Source organism: Narcine bancroftii, chromosome 5 (assembly GCF_036971445.1).
Source record: "Narcine bancroftii isolate sNarBan1 chromosome 5, sNarBan1.hap1, whole genome shotgun sequence".
In the NCBI taxonomy this organism is placed as follows: domain Eukaryota; kingdom Metazoa; phylum Chordata; class Chondrichthyes; order Torpediniformes; family Narcinidae; genus Narcine; species Narcine bancroftii.
Genome location: NC_091473.1, coordinates 111,858,118 through 111,881,171, shown reverse-complemented (window position 1 = coordinate 111,881,171; position 23,054 = coordinate 111,858,118). Strand labels below are relative to the sequence as shown.

General features: G+C 39.2%; 1 protein-coding gene across 6 annotated transcripts in view; it reads right to left on the bottom strand.

Annotated features, from left to right (window-relative positions):
- Nucleotides 1-661: 661 nt before the first annotated feature.
- Nucleotides 662-23,054, bottom strand: part of gpbp1l1 (GC-rich promoter binding protein 1-like 1) — a 121,329-nt gene continuing 98,936 nt past the window's right edge. For 5 of the 6 annotated variants that reach the window (XM_069938772.1, XM_069938776.1, XM_069938773.1 and 2 more), the window contains exons 8-12: nt 22,793-22,936; nt 21,707-21,862; nt 9,861-9,982; nt 7,727-7,829; nt 662-1,482 (exon numbers count right to left, since the gene is read on the bottom strand). In XM_069938772.1, coding sequence (XP_069794873.1) covers nt 1,327-1,482; nt 7,727-7,829; nt 9,861-9,982; nt 21,707-21,862; nt 22,793-22,936 — 681 coding nt within the window. In that variant the 3' untranslated portion in view covers nt 662-1,326. The remainder of the gene's footprint in view (nt 1,483-7,726; nt 7,830-9,860; nt 9,983-21,706; nt 21,863-22,792; nt 22,937-23,054) is intronic. The other variant, XM_069938778.1, reaches the window with a different exon arrangement.

Sequence of the window (23,054 nt, the reverse complement as noted above, 5' to 3'; positions counted from 1 at the left end):
TTCTCCCCCTCCTCCCTCCATCCCCCTTCCTTCTCCCCCTCCTCCCTCCATCCCCCTTCCTTCTCCCCCTCCTCCCTCCATCCCCCTTCCTTCTCCCCCTCCTCCCTCCATCCCCCTTCCTTCTCCCCCTCCTCCCTCCATCCCCTTCCTTCTCCCCCTCCTCCCTCCATCCCCTTCCTTCTCCCCCTCCTCCCTCCATCCCCTTCCTTCTCCCCCTCCTCCCTCCATCCCCTTCCTTCTCCCCCTCCTCCCTCCATCCCCTTCCTTCTCCCTCTCCTCCCTCCATCCCCTTTCTTCTCCCTCTCCTCCCTCCATCCCCTTTCTTCTCCCTCTCCTCCCTCCATCCCCTTCCTTCTCCCTCTCCTCCCTCCATCCCCTTCCTTCCTCCATTCACTTCCTTCCCCCCCCTCGCTCCCTCTCCTCCCTCCATCCTTGCTCTCTTGCTGCTGGGTGACAGTAGCATCACGTGAGAGTATCCCACAGCATAACCACCCTAAAACTAAGTTCATGGAATTCTTCTTCCAATTGGATTTTCGGTATGCAAGTATAAATTGTTTGTAAATTGCGTGTTTTCAACCTGGGGATTGTTGAACACCAAATTAAAGAAAAATCTCAATAAAATTGTGAAAGCACAAACATTTTGACAAACTGATGCAAAATATTTATTCCAAGTTATTTTAATGCAGTAGTTTTTCTCATACAGATATTCATATGTGATAGCCACTTTTTAAATTTGTAAATAACGTTATCAAAATAATCTTAATCTTTGAAATTTCACAAAATTTATATTTTACAATACACCCTGAATATCAAGGCTGTTTGAAGAACTTAAAAGCTCCCATTGTGAATAATTTACAACTGTACCAAAGCAATGGAGATAAACCTCTGGTGACAAATTTGTATCATCTTTTCAAAATGTCACAACATTGAAAAACATATGTAGTTAGCATTATTTTTGACAATCATCAATATTTTGAATTTATTTCATACAGCTTGTTCCATTACATTGCTATTCCTAACAAATGTCTGCAAATGTTTTTCCAAGCTTTTGAAAAGAAACCCCACTTTTTTCCTTGATATGATTACTCATTATGTGCTTTGCCCCCTTTTCTTTATTGACATATTTCATTCTATGAAGCATTCAACAGGACCAGCTTGTCAAAGAAAAAGAGAGAAAAAAAAGCTTGACAAGCAAATTCTCTTCTTTGGGATATGATCATCTCCCTTTGTGCATGGAAAAATATAACTCTGTGCCAAAAGAGCTTTAGTAAGTTTAGTTCTTCAGCTATAAGAAAACATATAACATGAATTCAATTTGTACGCGGTTTAGGTTTCATCATCAGAATTGGTACTACTGCTAGTTTCAGAATCGGAATCTTCAGGAAGTCCTGAACTGAAAGTGCCTCTCCATTGGGCAAAATGTAAAGCTGTGCATGGGTTCTTCAATTGAAAACCATTTTTCATAAAGCCATTTTTCTTCAGCTGCAAAGAACAATGGAAAGATTTTGGATTAGCCTTCTTCATAACAGGCATGTTTAAAGTTCTATAAATGTGAGTTTAAATACGATCTAAACAGTGTAATTATTTTAGATTTTTCTTCCAGACTTAAAAGAAGCACAGTCAATTAGAGCATCACTCACTGAAATGTGGACAAAATATTAGGTGCTCATAACTGGATCAAAAGGATAGAAAGGCTATCACGAGGGAACTGTGACGGTGTAAATAGAGTATATAGAGTGGATGGATATGTTTTTGGGATATAAATTTGGAAAGGTTTGTTGGAGTGGGTCACATGTGGACACTTCGGAGTGGATCTTATTTGAAATACTGGAGCTCTGCCCCATGGTATCAGCTCCAGAGCTTTTGCAAGAGCTTTGAAGAGTGCTCAATAGACTTCAATAATGGATTGTTGTTTACAAAAGACAACATATGAAATAGCATGTCGGAGCTGCTGCTGTCTGGAAGAGAGGGTCATGTGGGTCATGGGTCATGTCAGAGCTGCTGCTGTCTGGAAGAGAGGGTCATGTGGGTCATGGAAGAGGTTTTGCAGGCAGAGAGAGTCAAACTGGCTTTCTCGGAGAGAGAGAGAGAGAGAGAGAGACAGAGATCACTTGTACAGTGTTACAAGCAACTATGACTGGAACAGGACAAGCTGGAAAGCCCCATTTTGGAAGACAGCCTGGTCAAAGCCCTTGTGGTTCATGCAAGAGGACAGGCTGTCTCATGTTTCACTTGGAATAAGTAAAACAGAAAGGAACTTTGTGGTGGCCTGTAAGAACGAGGTTATCATCTGGAGAATCCTGAAGGGGTAAGTTTTGTCAGTAAGACACTGAAGTGGCTGATTAAAAAGGAAAAACAAATCTCTCTCTGAAAACCGACAGGAACCTTCCTGAGCGGTAACCATTTACTTTTCAAGTAACAAAGCCCTGGTGAAATTTATAAATGTTTAATTCTGTGCACAGTATAAGAATTACCTACAACCAGTAAACTTGGAGGAATGAGATGTGAGATTGTGAACTTTACTGAACTTTACATGCATGTGTGCTTAGAATTGGAAGGGAGATGAGTTGGGTTGGTTAAGTCAATTGAGATAATTTGAAGTTTGATTCTATTTTCTTGTTTAAAGATAATTGGAAGTGGCTTTTACTTGGGTAACCATTTGTCTTGGTCAATATCTGTGGCTGCTGTGTTTTGGGGTCCTCTGGCTTGTAATAGAACAAGAGAATAAGCGATTGCAAGTACACGAGAGCAAAAAGGAAAGGGGCATTAAAAAAAAGATGTTTGACCAAAATCTAATGTTGATCATGTTGAATGGAAATACAAAATTTATGAAAGAAATGTACTGATGCTGAGAGTAGTCATACTTAAAAAGAACAGAAGGGCCAGACAAGAATCACCTGCCCTATGGTAGCAATGAAGGGAAGATGGCTAATAAAGAAAGAACAATTATGAAATTTCACAATTATTGCAATATACTTGTATGGAGATTATTGAAAAATACTTGAGTAACTAGTACCCAAATGAAAAAAAATTTCGCGTGGCACTAATAGTTAGTGCAATATAATTGTACCACCAAATGAAACATGAATGGCTGTAGATTGTGTGCTTGTAGTCAAAATACAAATGCTGGAGGAACTCAGCTGGTCTCGCAGCATCCATAAGAGGTAAAGTTATATTACCGACATTTCAGACCCGAGCCCTTCCATAAGGAATGAGTGAAGAAAGACAGGCATCTGAATTAAAGGCTTGGGAAAGAAAGGGAGGGGGAGGAGTTCAGAGCAACAGCCAAAAGGTGTTAATTGGATGTGATAAAAGGAAACGTAAGAAAAGATTTTGGCTCTGTGAAAGTAGACAGAAGAAAAAGGGGTTGAAGTGGGCAAAGAGAGCGAGAGCCCATGGACAAATATGTCAGCAAGGGAATGGAGTTGGGATTCTAGCACCAGCTATCGGGTTCCAAATCCATTATGACGATAAGGTTCTCCTTGATATGGCATGGTTTTACTTCCAGGTTCCAAACTTAAGTATAGGTTAGCAGGTTAATTAGTCATATGGGTGCAAATAGGCAGCACCAACTCTTAGGCTGGAAGGGCCCGTTACCGTGCTGCATCACTGATCAGAATTTAATTTTAAATTAACTGAGATAAACATAATAATTTTGCCACAATCAGAACATGTGTAGAATGTTCAGTTAATTTTTTTTGGTATTTCAAATGCAACTGATCAGGCTGATTTTTTTTTGTACTTGATAACTTTAACAATGTAGCAATCCCACTGCACACCACGAAGAGTTTTAGAGAAAATTTCTGAAAGTGTTTTAACAGATAATTTTTTTAGAATTAAGCATGGGTACTTTCATTGAACCAATCTGGGATTAGAATGACATTCCAGTCATGATATTTCCTTCAAATCCTTCCCAGATGCCTCAAATATACTTTGTTCAGCTCTGGTGCAACTTTTTTGTTGCAACCTTTCTGTTTTGAGATAGCATCAAGTTTCTTCAAACTCCATGTTGTATCTTGAGACATTTATCCACATTAAAGGAGTCAGATGCAACTGAAACCCTGATGGATAAACTGCACTGTTTATTAATATGTGGACAGGGTATGTAGTGAATTTACACCTCAAGAAACATGGTATTTATCTGAAGGGCAGAAAAGATTTTTTAAAAGATCAATGTCACCAAAACCAACAAGCTGATTGTGGACTTTAGGAAGGGTAAACCACAAGTGTACAATCCAATGATCATTGGGGGAAATCAGAGGCGGAAAGGGTGAGCAAATTTAATTTTCTAGAGTCACCATCTCTGAGGTTTTTTCCTGGAACCAACATTGAAATGTCATCGTGAAGAAAGCCTCTACTCCAGTGATTCTCAACCCTTTTCTTTCCACTCACATACCACTTTAAGTATTACCTATGCCATAGATGCTCTGTGATGAATAAGGGATTGCTTAAGGTGGTATGTGAGTGGAAAGAAAATGTTTGAAAAACTACTGTGTTTAATCGTACCTAATTGACTTGTTGTGTTCAAGGTTTCATAACTCCAAATGAAATGGACCAATGACAATTTTTCTCAAGCTTCCCTTCCCACTCACATCCCACCTTAAGCAATCACTTTCTAATCACAGAGCACTGATGGCATAGGGATTACTTAAAGTGGCATGTGAGTGGAAAGAAAAAGATTGAGAACCACTGCTCTACTTCTTCAGAAGATTGCAGAAGTTTGGTATGTAATTGGAAACCTTGGCAAACCTTCACAGTTCATTGGAAAGTCTTCTTTCCATCTTTTTATTGGTTTTAACATATTGTGACAGATTATGTTGTGTTTGTATTGTATCTAGATATGGTTTTGGGAGATAAATTGCGGCAGGTTTTTTAGTGTAGGTCACATACAAACACATGTCATTTAAAATACTGAAGCTCTGCTGAAGCCAGACAGGGCCCTTGCAAAAACTTTGGGGAGTTGAAAAGCAACAGATGAAAGAGATTGGAGAAAGGTTCAGAGCTGCAGGCTGATTGGAGTGCAGGTGGGCAAACAGAGGGAGTCAAACAAGCTTTTCTGAGAGAGCAAGAGAGAGAAGAGAGAGAGAAGAGGGAGGGAGGGAGAGAGAAAGAGCGCGCGCGAGCGATCAGTTCTGCAGTTTTACAGTCACCAGCAACAGCTGGGACTGGAACAGGACAAGCTGGCAAGCTTGTGGAAAAACCCCATTTGGAAGACAGGTTGTGAGTGCTTAGTTCAACCTAGTCAAAGCTCTTGTGGTTCATACAAGGGGAGAGGACTGGCTGCCTAATGTTTCACTTGAAATAAGTGAAACAAAAAGGAACTCTGTGGTGACCTGAAAGAAAGAGGTTATCATCAAGAAAACCCTGATGGGACTGGTGACATGAAATCAGTTGTGGGTGTCCAGCGAACAACAAATCTCTCTCTGAAAACCAACAAGAAACTTCTTGAGCAGTAACCATTTATCTTTCAAGCACCAAAGCCTGGTGAACTTTATAAATGTTAAATTCTGTGCACAGTATAATAATTGCCTGCAACCAGTGAACTTGAAGGAGTGAGAAGTGAGATTGGACTGTGAATCCAAGATCTTTTCTGAACTTACACACACATTACATACGTGTGCGCTTAGAATTAGAAGGGGGTTAAGTTAGATTAGTTAAGTTAATGGTGATAAGTTAAAGTGTGATTCTGTTTTCATGTTTAAAGATAATTAAAAGCAACTTTTGTTTAAGTAACCATTTGTCTTGGTGAATATCTATTGCTGCTGGGTTTTGGGGTCCTCTGGGCTCATAACAATAGCCAAAACATATGATTAAAAGTACCTTCCTCAGTTATCCATTTATCACATTTAGAGGAAATATTAGAATAAAATTTAGCTAACTGAACCTTGGAAAAGTGTGCTCAATGGACTACTTTAAAGAAGAAAGTCTTCTGACCTTTTGTATCACAGCCTGGTATGAGGGTACCAATACCTCTGAGCAGACAGCCTTGCAAAAGGTAGCGGATACAGTACATTACATCACAGAAAATTGATGTGGAACGCTGCTGTCAGAGAGCAGCAGCAATCATCAAGGATCCATACTACCCAGGACATGCTTTGTTCTTGTTACTGTTACGAGCCCAGAGGACCCAAAAACCCAGCAGCAATAGATATTCACCAAAACAAATGGTTACTTAAACAATGGTTGCTTTTAATTAGCTTTAAACATGAAAACAGGATCAAACTTTAACTTATTACTATTAACTTAACCCCCTTCTAATTCTAAGTGCACGTGTATGTAATGCGTGTATAAGTTCAGAAAAGTACTTTGATTCACAGTCCAATCTCACTTCTCATTTCTCCAAGTTTACTGGTTGCAGGCAATTCTTATACTGTGACAGAATTTAACATTTATGAAGTTCACCAAGCTTTGGTGCTTGTAAGGTAAATGGTTTCTGCTCAGGAAGGTTCTTGTCAGTTTAGAGAGAGATTTGTTGTTCCAGGACATCAACAACTGATTCCTTTTTAATCAGGTACTCCAATGTCTAGCTGACGAAACTTTCCCCCTTCAGGGTTCTCCAGATGATGACCTCTTTCTTTCAGGTCACCACAGAGTGCCTTTTTGTTTCTCTTATTCCAAGTGAAACCTTAGACAGCCAGTCCTCTCCTCTTGCTTGAACCACAAGGGCTTTGATCAGGTTGAACAAAGCACTTACAACCCATCTTCCAAATGGGGTTTTCTAGCTTGTCCTGTCAAACTGCAGAACTGAATCCTCTCTCTCTCTCTCACACAGAGAGAAAACCCTTTTGACTCCCTCTCTGCTTGGTAAAACCACATGACCCTTTTAGAACAGCAAGCAGTACTCCCAGACAGCCTGCGGCTCCGAACCTATCCTTCTGAGTTCTTTCATCAGTTGCTTTTCAAAACAACAAGCCATTAGTGAAGTCTCTTGGACATTTTCCAAAGTTTTTGCAAAGGCACACGGAGCCGACCTGCCTAGCTCCAGTATTTTAAATGAGATGTGTTTGAAATGTTTGTATGTGACCTACACTAAAAAAAAACCTGCCCCAATTTATCTCCCAAAAACATAGCTATAATCTGTCACATTACTGCCATCAGGAAAGTATAGGTGCCACAATACTTGTACCATCAGGTTCAAGCGTACAGTGAGGGTCAAGGGGGTGCAGCACCCTTTCTGGGGAGGGGGAGCACCTCTCCACCATCAGTCTCCGAAACAACACTCAATCAGAGACTCATTTAAGGACTCTTGCATTGCACATTATTTATCCTTTATATACTGACATTGACCACCGCCAGTGGGCTGATCTCGCCTCAAACCGTGCATCTTGGCGCCTCACAGTTTGGCGGGCAGCAACCTCCTTTGAAGAAGACCGCAGAGCCCACCTCACTGACTAAAGGCAAAGGAGGAAAAACCCAACACCCAACCCCAACCCACCAATTTTCCCCTGCAGCCGCTGCAACCGTGTCTGCCTGTCCCGCATCGGACTTGTCAGCCACAAACGAGCCTGCAGCTGACGTGGACTTTTACCCCCTCCATAAATCTTCGTCCGCGAAGCCAAGCCAAAGAAAACTATGACAATGAATATGAACTTGGAAGCAATATCAGACTGTTGAGCTCAAACTCATTATCTTGCAGGGTGAATGCCAAACACACAAAATGAGTTCATGTATTTCAACAAGGCAGTGTTTCATGAAATGTAATTGTAATGTGATAAAACGTATATACCTGCTCAATTTTAGCTCGAAACTCCCTGAGTTCATCTTCAGTCAGAGGTGAGAAGTTATCCTCATTCTCAGGGCACTCTTGCCAACCCATTGCTTTCAATAGTCTGTGCAAAAGTGCAAGTTCAAATGTGAATACTGCATCTGCTGCTATCTCACTCACACTGTTTGCATAGACACATTCATATTACAGTTGTTCTCATTGGGTGGTAACAGTTCCCTGATCTGGATCTTTAGCTGCTAGGAGCAGTTGTTCTTCAGCAGCAATCAAAGTGCTCTGGGGCCCAGCGGCCAACCCACCAGTTGAAATTGGCAGTATTTGCACAAACGCATTAACAGAAGACACAGAACACTTCAAATGGGTTCCACCTTACTAACATCAAGCTGGACCACCCTTAGATAGTTTAAACATGTGTATCACAGACAAATAACATTCAATTGAAATATTCTTCAATGATGGGACAATGAAAACAGGCATGATTTCAGGAAAACAATGCTGATCAAACATTAAACAAAATTGTGTGCATATTTTGGGGGGTGAAAGAAGGGTCCAGTCAGTCAAAGAGGAAGTGCAAAGTAACAAAATAAGCAATGAGAAACACAGTCAGTAAGAAAGGCAGAGTCCACATAAACAATTCTTTCTAATTAGAAACAGAACATGGAAAGAAGTCAAAATTAAAAGCTCCTTGTTTGAATCCATGCAGCATTTCTAACAACTTGGGCAAACTATGACGAAAGTAGAACACGATTATATTTTCAGAGAAGTGGCTGTAAAATGAACAAAGAAAACAAATTTGACAAAGGGATAGTACAGTCTGGGATAACGGCAGTGGAAAGACATCAGAAAGGAAGAATCTTAGCTCAAAAATCAAATGGTTATTGGATTTTGGCTTAGTTTATAAAAAAAGGCAGAAAGCAACATTTCCTGTAATACGTAAAGCAGTGCAAGGCATAATACAAAGCAGAAAATGACACGTTCAAGTAAAAAGGTGAATAAAATAATCATGGAGACAGTAATATACATAAATACAGAGCAAACCAAGTAAGTACAAAGGTGGATGATTTGATGCCAAGTGCAACAATTTTTTAAATTGAGACAAACAGCACAGATTCAGGCCCCATGGCCTATCAGCTTGTACCCCAAGAATACACCAAATAATCAACAATCCCCCAGCATTTTTGAAGGGTGGGAGGAAACCAGAGTACCCAGAGGAAGCCCATGCAGACAGGGGGAAGAATGTACAAACTCCTTCCAGACAATGCCAGATTCAAACACCGGACTCTGGAGCTGTAATAGCATCACATTAACCGTCACACAAATTATGACGCCCTAAAATAAACAAAAAAGCCCATTTCACCTTTAAAATCTGCTCTGTCATTCAATACAATCATGACTGATCCTTTATCTGAATGCTATATTCCAGTTTCTTAAATAGCCTTAGATGAATTTTACATGAATTTTACCTCTAAAATAATGGTGCAACTTTTAAACTTGCTGCCTCATTGCTCTGGATTCAATCATGACCCTCACTTCTGTCTTTGTGCAGTTTGAACATTTCCACTGTGACTCTGTGGATGCTTTAACTGAAGCAAATCAAAAGATGGGCTCTACATTCATTATCCACAAAACAACTTTCCTTTATCAACCTGCATCAAACTGCCATCTGACAATTAAAGATTCATGGTGAAACCCCAGAAAACATGAATTTCTTCTCAAATCTCAGGACTACCCCTTGGAGAAGACCGAAGTTAGTTACTCAGAATGAGATGGTTTCATTTGAAAATACCGAAGATTTGTGGTGTATGTGGAATGACTTTTTACCTTGCTGCAGTGCCTAGAATTTGCAAGTTCATCTATACTGGGGCAGAGTATAATTAGCTCCTTCACTTTGATCATTATTATGCTTTCTGAAAGAATTAATGTTGACTTTCAGTTGTCATTTGAGGTTCAAAACAATTTTCTCCTGGAAAATCATTCAATAAAACTGCCAAAATTCAAATTTGCAAAGAGTCTTCCCTCTCAGTGGACTTTTAAGTTCTACCATTCTGTATCAAATCTTAATCTCAAAGTACTATCAAGTCTGATGCAAGAATTTAAATGATTTTATGACATCTCACAAGCAATCAAATATTCATACCTGTATTCTGCTTCAAGAGAACTGGAAAGGTAGTTTTTTTCTGGACCAAAGAAGGAGAGATTATGCTGATGACCATTTGCTTTCCCATTTTCCTTCCGATCTGGAATATTATGGACACAGTCCTATTGATGAAAAGATTAAAATGAATAAATGTGCAAATGCAAGACCAGAAAGTGGACAAAATTGCTCTGGAATATTGATTTTAGTTATCGCTTCAATTCCAACTCATTTCCTTTCAGTGAAGAATAACTACCACTTTAAGGGAAACCAATTTCATTTCAAGTAATCTGCTCTCCTGCAGCCCCTTTCTCAACCCCTCCACCACCACCAAGATCCTCTCAAACATTGGTTTTTTTGTTGCCATCTGGATCCTTTTACCCAGTTCCTTTCTTCTTCCCCACTTATCTACCACTCACATACCCATCCCACCATATCCCCTCTTCCACAGTTCCCATCAGGACACCACTCTCCCTTACGTGGTTCCAACATCATCTTCCTTCAGCAGCTGTCTCCACCTTCCCCTCCTGGCTCCATCTGCATCCCCTGACCTCCCCTTCCAGGCATGTGAGTGAGGTTAAAAAAAGAAGCAAAGAAGCAAGCATTTGCCTGAGGCATACAGTGGGGGTCAAGAGGGTGCAGCACCCGTTCCAGAGGGTTTGGGGGGGCACCACAAAATGACCAATTTCAAGCCACTTAAAAAAATTAGACATTTTAAACAAAATCTTTTTTTTTTAATACAGTGAGCACAGTACCATCTGTACTCAGATTCCAAGCCCCTTCCAGATCACTATGAGTACCTGCTTGATCTATGCTCATACCAGAGTGTCTGGTTCCTAATCCCAAACAGTACTTGCCCATAACCAGCACACCAAGCAGTGCCCTTGCCCAGTTTGTATCCAATCAGAAACGCAGAAAATTCACATGCCTGTAATAACTTGAGACACGAATTACTCAAGCAATACACACCTGCAGTTTTCATTGGACCTCATTTTTGTTATTCCGTTATTTGGAACAGAATCGTAAAATTACTTTAGCACATGCAGTGGCTAAGCAAAGCTATTTTCACAAAATATTATTCTCCCCCAGAAAGTACTTCCTAAATACGTAACTATTTCTTTGCACTGATGGTTCATCTCGGGGTTTTTCTTCAGCTAACCTTAGTCTTTCTCAATCGTTTCTTCACACGCGGTTTTCGAGATATGGATTAAAGGGAGTGCTGCTGGGTTAAACGGCATGGCACTGCAACACATCAGAAAGGCTTTGTAACAGAGGGAAAGTGGATGGGGATGTGCCACTGCTGCTTTTCTGCAGCCAAAGTCAGCAGAACAAGATCCGAGCACTGCACGGAATGAGAAGAGGGAGTCAGAGTGGGCTGATAAGACACGAAGGTGGATTTTAAAAACATGGAGATGGATTTTAAAAATGCAGAAATTTCACATGCCTGCCATTTTGTCTGCTTCCATCTATCACCATCTCTGAACTTTAGGCCACCTGGCTTCATCTGGATGTCATCTTTCACCCCTCCTCGATCCACCTATCAGGTAATGGCCCACCCTCTTCCTTTCAATCGTGCATACCTTCCCTCTCCTTTCTCAGTCCAGAAGTTGGGTTTTGACACAAAATTGCCACTTTCTATTTCCCTCCATGCTTGCTGGGTTCTTCCAGAAGTTTCTGTTTAGCTGTTAATTCTAAAGATAAGTTAACCATTTTCAGCCAAAGGTAACAAGCACATGATCCATTTTGACCTATAATCCCCAATATTACAGCAACCAGGTTTTAGACAATTTGAAAACGCTCCATGTCATATTAAGCAAGGGCTGGGAGTGCTGGAAACAGACAAGGCAATGGGACGAGACAAATGAAGTATTGAAGACTTGCAGTTCCAGACAAGCTGTCCAATGCAGTTGCATCTATATAAGCATGTGGAAAATTGCCCAGGAAGTAGGACAAATCAAACCTGACCAATAACCACTCACAATCTAACCTTGATCAACAAAATGGAGAAGAGCATTTTCAAGCGCATCATCAATGATAACACGCTCAGTGAGGGCCTGATGGGTTTTGCCAAATCATGGACCAAAGAGCAGAATTCCACAGAAAAGGAGAGGGTGATAAACACCTGGAAGTACTTAACAGATGAGGTGACATTTGTGTAAAGACCCTTTGTCAACTTTAGCTCTGGTTTCAAGCATTTGCAAGTTTTTTTTTCATGTGAGAATTAGATTTGTTTCATTTTAAGGCAGCACTTAACGAGTGTGGCATCTCGTTGCTATGGCAAAACTCGAGTTAATGGTGCAAATCATTTATTTCTATTGTTGATTGTACTTTTTTCACTTAATTATAATACAAGTAAAATTGCATTTCGTCTTTTTGGATTCTTGACAAAGTGAGATTGAGATTATCTTTAGTCTAATACATGAATGTGCTTTTGACAATATTCTGCAAATTTAGCTTCCCCAGCCTGTATGAAGATCTGAATTTCCTTAAACTGCACCTCTAATCTCTTAATTTATATTGGACAAAGTTGCATAAGAATGCTCACTCAAAACCACAGAAAAATCTCTCAATGTGATGTTTACTTGCAAAATGTCAAACAATATATAAAACTCCTCATAATTGGACATGATGGTGAGAGTCTTGAAGTTTGCAGATCCTAAGAGCTCCCAGACCTAGACCAGAAAACAGCATTAAAAATCCAAAATCCAGGGCAAAAAAAAATCATATCTGAATACAAGAGGATGAGGAAGCTTCAATCAACAAAAAAAAGCAAAAATACAGTGAGAAAATGGGTAACCCAACAAGGATAAGAGGTAAATGGAGGTGCCTCGTGTTGGAAGTAATGGCGGTGCCGACCCAAGAACCATCGAGAAGGACGCAACCCCACCCATCCCAGCACCAACTGGAGTTCCAATAACAGGCTGTGCCCAGAGTGGAGGAATGGTCCCGAGTGGCAGAGAAGGTGGTAAGAGCCTTGGAACAGGTGAACAGGAGCAAGGGAGGTCAGCTGCCTCTCCCCAACAGCTCACGAGTTCGCACGCCAAGCAGCACTTCCCGTAGGACAGGTTCTGCCAGCGGTGCATCGGGTCAGGGAGCAGCGGGCTCGAGTGGAGCTCGGAACTAACGAGCTCTGAAAAGGATTCAGAGGAGGTTGACCAGGACACCGATAATGGCAATCGCGAGGGTCGTCGAGTCAGAGACAAGGGTCAGCGGGGCGAATGTGATGGCCACAGTCGAATGTGCAAGGGACACAACCACGAGGCCAGGAGAAGTTGGAAGGCCAGGCTGCTACAGAAAAGGGAAGGAGGGGGGATTGGAGCCCTCCTTAAAAGACATTTTACAGATTCTGACCCAAATGGAAAATAGGTTGGAGAAGATAGTAGGCAGAAGGGCCAGAGTCATGTCAGAAAAATTAGACAGGTTGGAGGGGGCTCTGGTGAATATAACAGGCAGGGTGATAGAGGTAAAGGAGAGATTGAGGGTAGGGGAGGATAGAATTGCCACAATGGAACAAGAAATTAAAGGTCTCCTCAAAGGAAGAGATGAGGCATGGGGGAAAGTTTGACTTCCTGGAGAAGTTCACAAAACACTGCAACATTAAAATAGTGACATTGAAAGAAGATTCTGGGTGGGGGGGGGGGGGGGGGAGAGAAGAGAATCTTACAGAGTTCCAAAATTAATGGATCGCCGAAGTACGAGGCAAGGAGGTGCTGTGAACCCCCCATTAAAATAGAAAGAGCCTTTAGAGCCCCAATCCCGTAGCCAGGACTGGGACAAAGACTCCGCCTGACCCTTATTGTGAAAAAATATTAGGGGTGGTGCCTTGGAGTACAGGGGGGATCGATAGTGTTCTTTTATTCAGATATCAGTACAGCTCTACTCAAGAAACGGAAAGACTTTGAACCGTTTAACAGCTCAGCAAAGCAAAAGGGCTATGATTGTGTTCTATGTCATCCCGCTACCTTGAAAATTATGTTGCTCGTGGTGGGGGGGCGGGGGGCAGGGGAGTGGAAGGATTTTTATTATTTATTTTTTACAGAAAAAGAGAAAGTGTGTCATTTTATAAATACACTGCTGGCCCTAAATGGTGGACCAAGTGGAAAAGAATGAAAGGGACAAGATTTAAAATTTATTAAAACTGATAGATTGATGGACTTAGATTTCTGATTTATATAAAGAATTGGCTTTTGCGTGCTTTCTGATTTAAAAAAATAGGATGGATGGAAGGTGCTGAGGGTGAGAATGGAGATTCATGGTGACCGCATGTTAAGGGGTAATGGCAGTGAGAGGAGGAGAGTGACCGCCAGAGGTGTGAGTGGGGGAAGGCTAAGACTTATGCATGATGTGTGTGGGGTATGTGTTCCCTTTTATTATTTGGAGGGGTATGAGTGTGAGTAGGTATATATGCAGTGTTGTGGGTGAATGGGTTTGTGGTCTCCTTTCTCCCCCCCCGCCCCCTTCCCAGGGCTTGTTGCAGCTTGGATGGAGTGGAGCAATGGGCAGGTGACAAGTGATTGGGTCTGCGGGGGTGTGGCGGTGGAGATGGAGGGAAAACATTTAGGGAGGGAGCCCTGGTGTCATGGCTAAATTGTAAAGTATGCTACTTTCAATGTTAACGGGTTAAACAGTTTGGTGAAACGAAAAAACATCTTGGCACACATTAAAAAAAGGATAGATCTGGCCTTTCCTCCAAGAGATGCATTTAACAGAGCGGGAGCATCAGAAGCTAAAGAGTGGGTCAGGTGATATCCTCTTCGTTTGGCTCAAAGGCAAGGGGAGTAGCAATTCCAGTGGGGAAGAGTGTTCCAGTGCCAGTGCAGAGGGTGATTACAGACAAAACGGGAAGATTTGTTATGGTGCACTGTCAGATATATTCAGAATCCTGGACCCTAGTGAATGTCTACACCTCCAATTATGATGAAGGAAAACTTATAATTGGGGATAAAGAAGATAGAAATAGGAGAATAAGGAAAATGTTGGATGTTGTAGGAATGTTGTCTGGTAAAGAGTTGAAAATAAGAAAACAGAAATGGAAAAGGAGGAAAGGTAATGATGGAAAAACGGAAAGAGAAGATAAACAAAATATAAAATGGCTACGCTGAACTATATGACTTTAAATATTAATGGAATACATAACCAAATTAAAAGGAAGAAACTACTAAATTTACTGAAAAAGGAAAAAATAGATATAGCATTTGTCCAAGAAACACACTTAACTGAATTGGAGCACAAGAAATTAAAGAGAGATTGGGTAGGACATGTAACAGCAGCATCGTATAATTCAAAAGCAAGAGGAGTGGCTATATTAATTAGCAAAAATGTGCCATTTAAAATAGAAGAGGAAATAATAGATCCAGCAGGGAGATATGTTATGATAAAATGTCAGATATATTCGGAGCTTTGGAATCTACTTAATATATATTCACCTAACGAAGAAGATCAAAAGTTTATGCAAGATATCTTTTTGAAGGTAGCTAATACGCAAGGGAACATACTAATAGGAGGGGATTTCAATCTGAATTTGGATCCAAATATGGATAAAACGGGGAAAAAAATTAACAGGAAGAACAAAGTAACCAAATTTATAATTAAATCAATGCAAGAAATGAAACTTGTGGACATATGGAGGAAACAAAACCCAAAAGAAAAGGAATACTCATACTACTCGACTAGACATAAAACATACTCAAGAATAGACCTATTTTTGTTATCAGCTAGTATGCAGGATAGAGTAAGAAAAACAGAATATAAAGCGAGAATGCTATCGGACCATTCACCCTTAATACTGACAGTAAAGCTAGAGGACATCCCTCCAAGAATGTATAGATGGAGATTAAACCCCATGCTACTTAAAAGACAGGATTTTAGAGAATTTATTGAAAAACAATTAAAAATGTACTTTGAAGTAAATACGGAATCAGTGGAAGATAAGTTTATACTATGGGACGCAATGAAAGCATTCATTAGAGGACAAATAATAAGTTATGCAACCAAGATGAAGAAGGACTATAATCAGGAAACAGAGCAGTTGGAAAGGGAAATAGTAAACATAGAAAAAAAATTAGCAATAAAGGAAGATACAACTAAAAGAAGAGAATTGGCAGATAAAAAAATAAAATATGAAACATTACAAACATATAAGGTGGAGAAGAATATAATGAAGACAAAACAGAAATATTATGAACTAGGTGAAAAAACACACAAAATCTTAGCATGGCAGCTTAAGACAGAGCAAACTAAGAAAATGGTATTGGCAACAAGGAAAAAAGACAAACAAATTACATATAATCCAAAAGAAATTAAGGAAAACTTCAGAGAATTCTATGAACAATTATACCGAACTGAAAACGAAGGGAAAGAAGGGAAAATAGATGAATTTTTGACTAAAATTGAACTACCAAAACTACAAATAGAGGAACAAAATAAATTAACAGAACCATTTGGAACAGTAGAAATACAAGAGATAATAAAAAAATTACCAAATAATAAGACACCAGGAGAGGATGGACTCCCAATAGAATTCTACAAAACATTTAAAGATCTATTAATACCGCCCCTCCTGGATGTAATCAACCAGATTGATGAGACACAAAACTTACCAGATTCATGTAAAACAGCAATAATTACAGTGATACTAAAACAAGGGAAAGATCCACTCACACCAGCGTCATATAGACCAATATCTCTGCTAAACACAGATTATAAGATAATAGCTAAACTATTAGCAAACAGATTAGCAGAACAGGTACCGAAAATGGTAAATTTAGACCAAACTGGATTTATCAAAAAAAGATGCACAACAGACAATATTTGTAAATTTATTAACTTAATTCATGCAGTAGAAGGAAATAAAGCACCTGCAGTAGCAGTTGCTTTAGACGCAGAGAAGGCCTTTGACAGAGTAGAATGGAATTACTTGTTCAAAGTATTGCAAAAATTCAGTTTACCGGAGAAGTATATTAATTGGATTAAAGCATTATATAAGGGACCGTTAGCGAAAGTGACAGTAAATGGACATGTATCAAAGCAATTTAACTTAAGCAGGTCAACGCGGCAGGGATGCCCACTATCACCATTATTGTTTGCGCTAGCGATAGAACCACTAGGAGAATCGATAAGAATAGATAATAATATAAAAGGAATAAAAATAAAAGACAGGGAATATAAAATCAGTCTATTTGCGGATGATGTGATAGTGTACTTAACAGAACCAGAACTATCAATAAAAGAACTATATAAGAAATTGAAGGAATATGGAGAAGTGTCGGGATACAAGATAAACATAAATAAAAGTGAAGCAATGCCTATGAATAACGCGGATTTCTCAAAATTTAAGAAGGAATCCCCATTCAGATGGCAAATGCAGGCAATAAGATACCTAGGTGTACAAATAAACAAAAATCTAGGCCAATTATATAAACTCAATTACAATCCACTAATGAAAAAATTACAGGACGATTTAGAGCATTGGAAAGAGCTACCACTAACACTGATAGGAAGGATAAACTGTATTAAAATGAACATTTTTCCAAGGATACTATACTTATTTCAGGCATTGCCAATACAACTGACAGAAAAATTCTTCAAAGAGTTAAAGAAAATAATAAGGAAATTTTTATGGAGAGGGGGGAAACCGAGGATAGCACTAGATAAATTAACAGAATGGTATAAACAAGGAGGCTTACAATTGCCAAACTTCAAAAATTATTATAGAGCCGCACAATTAAGGTACCTATCAGATTTTTATCAAACAAGGGAAAAACCAGACTGGACGAGATTAGAATTAGATAAAATAGGGGAAAAGATACCTGAACACATATTATATAAATGGGACGAAAAATTGGTACAACATAGAACTTCTCCAGTATTACACCATCTCCTCAATATATGGAAGAAGATTCATGTAGAAAGAAATAAAACAAATTATCAATTACCAAAACTAATATTGACGCAAAATAAGCTACTCCCTTTTACAATAGACAACCTTTCCTTTAGAAAATGGGAAAAAAAAGGGATTAAAAGAATAGAAAATTGTTTTTCAGGAAGTAGATTCTTATCCTTTGAACAAATGAGAGATAAGTACAATATAACTGGAGATACAGCGCTGGCATATTACCAACTGAGATCCTACTTGAAAGATAAATTAGGAAGCAATTTGAGTTTACCAGAGGGAAGTAACCTTGAATATGTGATTACAGATACAATGTTAATCAAAAGATTTATAACAAATATGTATATTAAACTGCAAGAAAAGGAGAATGAGAAAACAAATGGTAAAACTAAACAAAAATGGGAACAAGATTTAAATATAAAGATAAAAAAGGAAACATGGGAGAAATTATGTTCTGGAACGATGAGAAATACAATAAATACGAGGCTGCGTATGATACAATATAATTGGTTACACAGACTATACATTACACCGCAAAAGTTAAATAAATGGGACCCAACAGTATCTGATAGATGTTTTCGATGTAAAAAAGAAAGGGGAACAACAATTCATGCAATCTGGACATGTGAGAGAGTAGAAAAATTTTGGGATGATCTCAATCAGATATTAAATAAAATAACAGAAAACAATATACCAAAGAATCCAGAGATCTTTCTCCTAAGTAACATAAAAAATAAAGAATTTGGAATTGACTTGGAAGATGCACAAAAAAGATTTGTTAAGATAGCCCTAGCCGTAGCAAAAAAATGTATTATGTCAACCTGGAAATTGGAAGATAATTTGAAAATACAATAATGGTATATAGAAATGAATAAATGTATTCCATTAGAAAAAATAACATGTAGTTTAAGAAATAATATTGAAATATTCGAACAAGTATGGGAGCCTTACATTAAATACAATAGCGAAAACCTACCGGGGACAAACATTACCTAAGTTGATGGAAGGAGAAGGAAAGAAAAGAATGGAATCTGTAGAATTTCTGGTGTATTTTTGTTGAATGACAACATTGTCTGACTGAATTAACGCAACCTAGATTGTATACCTAAAATGGATGAGGGGGGGGGGGTGGCTTGGGAGGAGGGAGGGGGGGGGAGAAAAAGTCACTGTAAATGTGTGAAAAAGAAAAAGTGTATATCATGGCTATTGTGATTTATGGTGTGAAAAATAAAAAATTTTAAAAAAAAGGGAAAACTTATAGAGGAAGAGCTGGGGAAAGCATTGAGTGCGCTACAAGCTCACAAGTCTCCAGGGAGGGGGAACGGATTCCCACCCGAGTTCTATCGAGAATTTAAGGATTTAGTAATGCCTCTGTATATGTAGGTGATGGACCAGGCAAAGAAAACACGGACCCTCCTGGAATCTTTCACAATGGCTATTGTTACGATAATCTTAAAGAAGGGTAAAGATCCGCTTTTGCCTTCTTATAGACCAATTTCCCTGCTGAATACTGATTACAAGATCCTTGCCAAGGCCCTGGCAAACAAACTGGCATGACATTTACCAAAATTAATAAACAAAGACCAGACAGGCTTTGTGCAGGAGAGGCAAGCAGTGGATAACATTAGCAGACTGTTGAGTGTGATGTATCTGCCACAAATCAGAAATGAGAAGGGACTGGCTGTTTCCATGGATGCAGAGAAAGCTTTTGATAGACTCGAGTAAGAATTTTTATATAAAGTGCTGAAGAAAGTAGGGTGAGGGCCAACTTTTCAAAATTGGATTAGGGTGCTATACCATGCATCCAAGACAAAGATAATGACCAATCATTAGATCTAGTAGACAAGGGTTTCCGCTATCACCGACTCTCTATGTGCTAGCAATGGAACCACTGGCTGAGGCCATTTGCCAGGATCCAGACATTAAAGGTTATAGAAGCGGCCAGGAGGAGCACAAAATCAACTTATTTGCTGATGACCTGCTGATATATCTGACATACCCTGTGACTTCTCTGCCTTGACTGCACGTGCTATTGGAGGGCTATGGGGAACTCTCCGGGTACAAGATCAATTGGGGAAAAAGTGAGGTGATGCCACTCACCAAAGGGAATTAAAGACAACTTAAAGAAAATAGCAATTTAAAGTGGCCATAGGAGGGGATCAAATACCAAGGAGTTAATATTGATGGAAACTTGAACAATTTATTCAATTTAAATTATGCCCCCTTGCTGGAGAGAGTCAAGGAAAATTTAAATAGATGGATGTCCCTGTCCATAACATTAGTGGGTAGGGTAGGATTAACTGCATCAAAATGAATGTGTTGCCAAGATTCCAGTATCTTTTTCAGACAGTACCTGTGCAGTTTCCCCGGGCTTTCTTCAAACAGCTGCTATACAAGGTCAGAATGTTTCTCTGGAATGGTAAGGTGGCAAGGGGCTCTATGGAAAAATTAACATGGGACTACAGTCCAGGCAGACTCAAAAAAATGTATTATTGGGCACAAATTGATCTGCACCTGGTGGGCGAGAGGATGGCAAAGGACTTTATCTATAAATGGGATGCTAAATTGCTGTCAGGAAAGAAGGGCAGCCCCATATTAAAACAAGTGATTGATATCTGGAACAAAATTAACCAATATTTTAAAGTGGGGCTGACCCCAAAACTCCTGACTCCTAATAAATTAATACCATTAACAGTTGGTAACAAGATCCTAGACACCTGGCACCGTAATGGCATCAGGTGTATAGAGGACTGTTACAAGCAGGGGCAATTAATGTCATTTGCGCAACTCAAAAATAAATATGATTTGCCAAATCAAACATTCCACTGCTATCTTTAAATAAGATCTTTTTTATGGGTCTACCATGATTTGAAGGGAGAGTGGAAAGAAATTCATTTCTGCAATTTATTTCCTGCTCCAATTGGATAAACCCAAACCAGGTCTCCATAGGTCGAGAGAAAGATGGGAGTCGGACTTGGGTATTGTAATTGCTGAGAGATGCTGGTCTGACTTATGCCAGGTCAGCATGACCATGGTCATCAATGCAAGGTAAGGTTGGTGCAGTATAATTTCTTGCTGCAGCTGCATCTAATGCCGCAGAAAATAAACAGGTCAAAACCAGAACTCTTGGACCAATGTTTCAGATGCGGTATGGCAACTGGGATGTTTGTGTACGCAACCTGGCCATGTGCCAACGTGAGGGTGTTTTGGGAAGAACTCGGCCAAGTCCCAGAGAAAATCATAGGCAAACGATTCCCAGAGATGTTCCTGTTGGGTAACATAACGGACATAGGGCTTACAATGAAGCTGTCCAAATTTCAAATCCAATTTGTGTTAATCGCATTGGCAGTGGCCAGGAAGTGCATTGCGGCGACTTGGAAATTCGACTCTAGTCTTAGTATCAATCGATGGAACAAAGAAATGCAGACCTGCGTTCCCCTGGAGAAAATAACTTATAACCTGAGAAACAAATACCGTACCTTTTGCAAGATCTGGCAGTCATATATGCCCTACATAGGTACATGGAGGTGATTGGTTTCCCCATTTCTTGCTGCGGATTTCTCTCCCTCGCACTGATCCCGATCAAGGAAAGTCAGGAATGAATATCGGCCCAGAGGGCGCCCACTGAGCTGGTACAATCCCTGCCCCTATTTATTATTTTTTTTCCTGGTGTTAAAGTTTTGTTGCTGTTGGTTGAAGTTTGAGTGAGTAGTTTTGTTTTACATGGGGGGGGGGGGGAAGAAGGGAAGGGTTGGTAAAGACATGGGCTTGTATATATTGTCATAAATAAAATGAATATATGTACATTTCAAAATGAACTGATATTGTTGGCATGACAGTGTATATGGTTGTACAAGCTTGTGAAAATATAAATAAAATATTTAAAAGTCAAACAATATCATGTCAGTGAATGTTTCAGAAATGAAGATCAATAAATTATTAAATGTACTAAACTAACTTCCAATTTGTTGAAATCTCTGTGTTCTGCGATTTCACCATTCTGGTCATCTTTTAATCCCTTCAAAAACTCGCTCTTCTTGTCAGTTTTCACACGAGTCATTTTTATTAATCGACTGGTATTAATCTCAATTGGAGGAGTAGTGCTTGAAGGTGTCTGAAAAAAAGGATGTTGACATTACTGTTCAATATTCAATACAAAATATATTAATTTTCCTACTGTTAAGGTGACTAAAATTTATGAACAAAAATTAGCAGTAGATTCATTCTTATTCCTCAGAAGAATGTTACAAACTTAATAACAAAGAGGCAAGTGGTTAATTTACAGTTTGAAGTTCAATCAAGGTAAGTTTTTGAGGTCCATAAACCAACTCAATTTAAGAAAGGAATAATACCACAGCAGAGACAAGATATGCGTCATCTTAAAGAAACTTTACAATACTAAGTGAACCTTAGAGGAATGCAAACTAGAAACCTTTTAAAATGAAATGATATCTAACAGTAAATGCATATAATCTGTTTCACCAATTTAAAACCTTCTGGCAGAGAATCTGAGAAGAAGACAATCTTTAAGTTTGTGCTCACTCATTTTGAAGCAAAATCATGAGGCATTTATTAACCAATATCTGGAACTCTTCATTATGTAGGGTAAAGTGAAATTCTCAATCTATGTTATATTTTTTTGGAAGGTTTAGAGGTCAAAGGATGTGAGGCTTAAATGGAGTTGAGATACAAATTAGCCATGACTTAACTGAGTTAAGTGAATGATGCCACTTTTTTCCCCTCAAGTGGAAAATCAAACAGATTTTAAAATGTGTACAAATTAGCTCTTCCCTTCCATGATTTGTCTGTTGCAATACAAGGACAGATGCCTATTACATCACATGCAGACAATCTGAGTTCTCAGAGGTGTGCGTAAAAAAAAAAAAAAAAAAATTAAAAAGAGAACTTGTTACTGATTCCTTGTCCATACTCAAGTCATTTAGGTCAAAGGCAGATTGTAATTTCCAGAGGAGATCTCAATAGTGAGACAAATGGTAACATCATCCAGTTTCAATTAGAAAACAGACTTGCATCATTCACATACCTCTTTGGGAGAGATGTGACAAGAACTACTGCTGAACTGTGCTGGAGGTTTGATCATACCAATGGGACTGGTAAATGCTGAATCTTGGCCAGAGAAATGTAAGCCAGGTTTGTTCTCCCTTCCGGTAGATTTCCACGGACCTTGCTATATTTAAAAAAAAGAGAAAATATAATTTTCTTAATTTATTTAGTGAATGAAAGATTACTTTAACTTTGAAGTCTTGAAGGATTCCAAAAAAATATTGTCTTAACAAATTACGTTA